Source organism: Callorhinchus milii, unplaced genomic scaffold, assembly GCF_018977255.1.
Source record: "Callorhinchus milii isolate IMCB2004 unplaced genomic scaffold, IMCB_Cmil_1.0 Scaffold23, whole genome shotgun sequence".
Classification (NCBI taxonomy): domain Eukaryota; kingdom Metazoa; phylum Chordata; class Chondrichthyes; order Chimaeriformes; family Callorhinchidae; genus Callorhinchus; species Callorhinchus milii.
In genome coordinates this window covers 9,085,100-9,091,116 of record NW_024704764.1, presented here as the reverse complement: position 1 = coordinate 9,091,116, position 6,017 = coordinate 9,085,100, and the positions used below count along the sequence as shown (strand labels likewise).

The following is a 6,017-nucleotide window of genomic DNA, read 5'->3' as shown; positions in this document are numbered from 1 at the left end:
AGTTCCTGGCCAAACTCCACAAAGTCACCCCCCACCCCCCCCCAAAAAGAAATGGATATTAATTGGCTGTTCTGCTCTGTGGCTTGTTTTTCACACGTTAACTACAGGGTTGCTCACCACAACAGTCACTACATTTCAAAGCTTTCACCCACGTAGTACACAGTCGATTAACTTTACAGTATATTCTGTGAAGCGCTTCGAGACGTCGCGAAGATGTGAAATAATAGCAATTTGATCGCTCGATCCGCGAGTGTTTGCGGGGGACGCTGCTGCGCGCGATTGGCTGCCGGGTTCCACCCACGAAATATACAGTCACCACCCTTTCGCAGCGCGCGTTCTGCGAAGCGCTTTGAGACGCCTCGAAGACGTGATTAGGCGCTGTGTCAAATGCCAGGATTATTATTATTATTATTATCCACTTTCGGAAGCGTCGTTCGGCTCCACGTCTCAGAGGCTCGGTGACATTTCTGGAAACGTCTGGAACTCTTCTCTCCAAAAAAAAAGTTTGGCAGAAACTTCTGTGTGTGGGGGGGGGGGGGGGGGGGTAAGTTGGTGTGAGAGACGGCCTCCGTGGCCAATAGCCTGTGGTGTGAGACAGCTGTGCTAACGGAGGGGAACCATTGTACGTTGGCAAAGGGCAGAACATGTGATGAAGTGGATGACCAGAAACCCTTCCAAAAATGGGCAAACTAAATATAGACACCAGGGACCTGCTTTTACAAGGCAGCAACTGCCTTATGCGCGACTGTTTCCTAAACGTTTGTAAACTTGGTTGAAACCTTCGGCTGAAAACTTTCTTTTCCCTTCCAGTTTTCTTCTTTTTTTCCTCTCTTTTTTTCTTTCTTTCTCTCTCTCCTCTCTCTCTCTCTCTCGCTCTGGGACTCAACCATGCCCAATGGGGAAGAAGGAGCTTGCAGGTATTTTTATACATATATATATATTATATATATAGATGTTACTGGGAGGGCTGTGTTCTAATTTAATGGGAGGTTGATGCAATAGAAACAGACACCATTGAGGCTTGAGTGACTGATGTTGGTTTAAATAAAAGTGGCCCCTCGCAAATGGGGGTGTAGTTTAAAGCTTATGTGAGCCCTTCTCACCCCCATCCTGGGCTTTGACTGACAGTGGGTGGGGTTGGGGGGGGGGGTGGTGGGGGTTGCTCAGGAGATTTTAATTCCAATGGGATTGTTGAGAGAATTCCTCCCCCCCCTTTTTACGGCAGGTTTAAGACGAAATAAAATGTCTCGTTCACTTATCTCAATCGTTCAGCTACAACTTTCACAGTCACTACGCTTCACGGCGAATCCCGTGGCGCGCTTCGGGAACGTCCTCCGGAGAGGTGAAAAGCGCTGCGGCGAACTCACGGATTATTATGACGACGACGATGAGGATTATTCGGATTATTTTAGTCATTTTAGGTTTAAAATTTCAAGGCAACGGCTTTCACTGACGACGAGGCCAAAGCTCTTACAGTTGTGAGAAGTTCTGGAAGTTTTTTTTTATATATGTATACGTATATATATAAAAGCATCGGTTTGAAGTTTGCTTCGAAGCCTAAAACAAGGATCGCCTGAGGTTTGCCTTATTTTAAACGTCCCCTTTCTTCTCTCTCTTTATTTTTATTTGCAGGAAACCCTCGGCGGCGTACGACCACAGGCAGCCGGCGAAAACCCAGTGGTACGACCGCAAAAACTACGTGTTTGTCGAGTTTCTGGTGGAAGACAGCAAAGAGGTCGACGTGAAGATTAAAAAAGATCGGCTGATATTCAGGTACAAACTGCACCGGTCGCAGCTGGTAACGGTCTGCGTCAGTGGGTATGAATAATAATAATAATAATCCTTGCGTTTGACGCAGAGCCTTGTCACGTCTTCGAGACGTCTCAGAAGTTTCAACATGATCCATTCCAAAAATAAATAAAATTTGGTCGCTCCGTCCGCGAGTGTTTGAGGGGACGCTGCTGTGCGCCATTGGCTGCCACTACGTCTTCCAGTATATGCCGCAAAGCGCTTTGAGTCGCCTCGAAGACCTGATAGGACGCTGTGTCACACGCGAGGGTTATCATTGCTGTTAAAGTGTAGTGACCGTATGTTCTGTGGGGGCGAAAGGCGGCAGCCGGCCGCGCACAGTCGTGGATTGAGGGACCGACTTGAGGAGGGATTTGTTCGCAAGTCGCTCTGAACCCCAGTGACACTCGTTCTCCTTCCTCAACAGTTGCAAAACAGAGGATAATGTGGAGCTGTACAATAACATTGAGCTGTATACAAGAGTGCAGCCCAGTGTAAGTAGTGCTCACCAGCATTGAGCCGACAGCCATCGCTATTCTTCACCGGTAACTAGTACAGCAACGACAACAACAACAACAACAGAGCTCCTCAAGTCGGGAGGACATCCCAAGGCGCTGGACAGTCAGGGTTTTGTGGACCCGAGCTGGGGGTTGGGATCAGTAGGTGGCGGAGGAGGGTGACCGAAGGCGAGGTTGAAGAGGAGGGCCTTGAGACCTGCCTTCAAGGAGGCGAGGGATGGAAGGGAGGGGAAGGGGGAGGCGGGGGGATTGTGGGATGGAGTGCCAAAGGGTTTGGGGGGGGGGCGCAGGGTGTCAGCAGGCTGGGGTGCCAGAAGCGCGAAGTTTGGGTTGGGAATCTTAGTCGCGAAAGCCTCGGTGGGACGTCCTGCCCTTTGCTCGTCCCTAAAACGCCTCTGTTATGTCTCCCCCCCCCCCGTGGACGGACCAGGATTCGAGAGAAAAGCGCTCGGATCGTTCGGTGACGCTCTTCATGAGGAAGGTGGAAGGTAAACGAGCCTGGCCGCGACTGACCAAAGAGAAGGTCAAGGTACGTTTGCCTTGGGTTGGACATGCGTGGCTCCACGGCTTGTCGGACGCCCCCACCACCCCCCCCCCCACCCCCGCCCTCTTGTTTTTACTGCGCTGCCGGAGAATTTGCGGCGATGTCCTGAGTAACCCGGTACAGTTAGGGTTCAGCAAAATTCCCAGTCCCTCCCTGTTGGTGAGTGCGTTGCTTAACGTAGCTGTTTGGCTTCTCCTTGAAGAATATCCCGTGAAGCGCTTTGAGACGTCTCGAGGACGCGATAAGGCGCCATATCAAACCCGAAGAATATTATTGTATTAATATTATTTCAATAGCCGCTAGTCATATAAAACCCAATAAATATACCCCTCCTACCCCCCACACCACCACCCCAAAACCTTGGCTCCTGCCAACCCCTATCTCTGGGATTTCCATGTGTAGGTGAGATACATGGAATTCTCAGTTGGGTTTGGAGACTCTTAAGGATGGTGACGGGTTTGCTGAGCAGAATAAAAAAGTATGCGACACAGATATTCACAAAAGTGACGTAAATGCACCCGGCTGACCCCCACCCCCCACCCCCCCCCCCACCCCAAACCCTCCCCCCCAACCCCCCCTCCCACCCCAAACAAAAATGAAGGAAGGAAGGAAGGAAGGAAGGGATGTATCAATGAATGGGCTGTAACTCCTCACACAGTTAGCCCCGACACAGGCGCCTTGTGTCTAACTCTGTGTGTGTGTCTGCGTGTGTGTGTGTGTGTGTGTGTGTCTCTGTGTGTGTGTGTACCTCTGTGTGTGTGTGTGTGTGTGTCTCTGTGTGTGTATGTGTCTCTGGCACAGCACGTCTGGCTGATGGTGAACTTTGACAACTGGAGAGACTGGAGCACCGACGATGACCAACTCCTGGACATCCAACAGTACGCGGAGGTGAGGCCAGCTCTCGCCATGCGGCGTCCTCACAACAACAACAACTTGCACTTCCGCGGCGCCCTTCACGCGGGGCAGCGCCCAGGAAACGACCTCGCAGCCCGTTCCCCTCCCCCCCACCCCACCCCGCTCCGCGTGCCTCACAACTTCCAGCTCAATCTTGTCTGTCTTCTCTTCGAGCTTCATTGTGGAGTCCCCGTGGTTAATGGTTAGTGGTTAACCCGCTCGCCTCTCAAGCGCAATGACCCCCCCCCCTCCCTGGTTCGATTCCTGGGCGGGTCAGCGCGAAACCTCTGGCAAGTTTCCTTACCCCACACGCTTCCCCCTAAGGGGCTGAGCCCCACTCGGTGTAAACTTGGCCGTTTCTGTTCCCAGATGATGAAAGACATGAAGGACAATGGCCCTCCGCCTTCGATGGACGACCTGGATGTAAGTGTGTCAGTCGCTGGGAGTGGTGACAGCTCAGTATCTCAGCTCTCAGTGGGTTCCCCCCCCACCACCACCCCCCACCCTCCCAACCCAAGGCTGCCCTCCCCAGCTCTGCGCTCCCTTCCCCAGGACACCTCCAGCTCCCAGCCCTGAGCCACACAGACGGGTAACGCCAGCAGGGAAAGCTCTAGGGCATACGGAGCAGGAGGAGGCCATTCAGCCCACCGAGCCTGCTTCGTCAGTTTCTTAGCTCTTTTGATCCCATCTCTCCATCTTTCCTCCATAGCCCTGAATATCGGCCACAAAAATACACGGTCACTCCATTTTACAGTGTGTCACGTGAAGCGCTTTGAGACGTCTCGATGACGCGATAAGGCGCTGTATCAAATGCAAGGATTATATTATTAATATTATTATTATTATTATACCCTGATTAATCCAACCTCCTTTCAAACATCCTGTTTGCTTGACGAGATCACAGGAGTGGTTTCGATGAACAATTGTCATTTGTGGGCGTGATCTTCTCCACGTTACAACAATTTGTTTTTTAACACTCGACCCCTTTCTAATTCCCCCCTTAGGACGACTGACTGCGGAGACCGAGAACCGAGGTAAGTTTCTAAGGGCTAAAGGCTAACGCCCACACAACACACAGTCACAGCGCTTTACAGCGAAATCATGTGAAGAGCTTCAAGACGTTATTATTATTATTACTCTTAATATTATTATTAATTATCATTAACTCAAAACGTCACCCAGGGTGAATAGTGCTGTCAGAGGCGAGAAATGATTTGTATCTATTCAGCCCTCGCACGGTTCAAGTGTTTGATTTGAAAGCTTGACGGGAAGGTGGGTTCGGTGATTTCTGATGGAATGTCTTCTCATCGACAGGGCCGGGCCGGAAGCCAGAGGAGGAAAGGGTCAGAAGCAAGGGAGAGACCAATGGGGAATACGAATGGCCATGAAGACATTTTCCGTGTTGCTTTGAAGAATCTATTAAACCTCCCAATACGTTTCCCGTACGAAGAGTGTGGTTTGTAGAGAAAAGTCAGGCGTGTGTGTGCGTGCGTGCATGTTTAGTTGAGTGAGGGAAGCTTTTCCGAAGGCCGAGAGGTGAGTTGAGCCCCACACAGGGGCTCGTAACCCTGATCTGTGCAGAGTTAGCGAGCAGATCCCACCAGGGGCAGGAGCGAAGGGTGCACAGTTGGTATCAGGGGGTAAAAATCAGCCTGGGTCCCAGTTTGGAACTATCTCCATCTCTGATCAGGACACGATCACTTGGCTATGATTGCGTTCACCGTTAACAATAACAGCAACAAATTACATTTGTGCAGCGCCTCACAAGATCTCCCGAGGCGCTGGAAAGGCCCAAAGGCAATAAGGAGCACTCGGGAGAGAGTTCGGGATGCGGAGAGATACCAGAGAACATCTGTGGAACCGTCTCGATTAGGAGGGAAAAGACACCAAATGCTTTCAGGGGAAATTGGGATGTATTGCGATGTATTTAAGGTGTGCTGTGGAGTGCAGAAACCCTGTGTGTTTGTTGCGTTCATTTATACCAGTGTAATAAAGAGGTTTGTATCAACTTCTGCTTATTTATTCATCCGGGGGCGGAAGCAACATCAACAGGCAGATGGATGGAAATGAATCGAAAAGAGAAGATGGCGCGAGGGGAAGGGAAGGGGGGAGAGACCGAGAGGATTAGACAAATCGCACGCTTAAGAGATCCCCAACTGTATATTTTGTGGGCGAAACGCGGCAGCCGGTGACTCACAGCAGCGTCCCCATAAACAGTCGTGGGTTGAGTGGCCACATTTTTTTTTATTGCTGCCTCAAATGCGGACCCGACA

At 50.9% G+C, this 6,017-nt stretch overlaps 1 protein-coding gene across 1 annotated transcript; it reads left to right on the top strand.

Moving 5' to 3' along the window:
- Positions 1-657: 657 nt before the first annotated feature.
- ptges3l (prostaglandin E synthase 3 like) lies at positions 658-5,752 on the top strand. Its single transcript, XM_042343391.1, has 8 exons — positions 658-917; positions 1,633-1,773; positions 2,216-2,282; positions 2,737-2,835; positions 3,652-3,738; positions 4,114-4,167; positions 4,749-4,778; positions 5,059-5,752. Exons 1-7 carry the CDS (start codon positions 889-891, stop codon positions 4,755-4,757), a joined length of 486 nt encoding a protein of 161 aa, XP_042199325.1. The 5' UTR covers positions 658-888; the 3' UTR covers positions 4,758-4,778; positions 5,059-5,752.
- Positions 5,753-6,017: the final 265 nt, after the last annotated feature.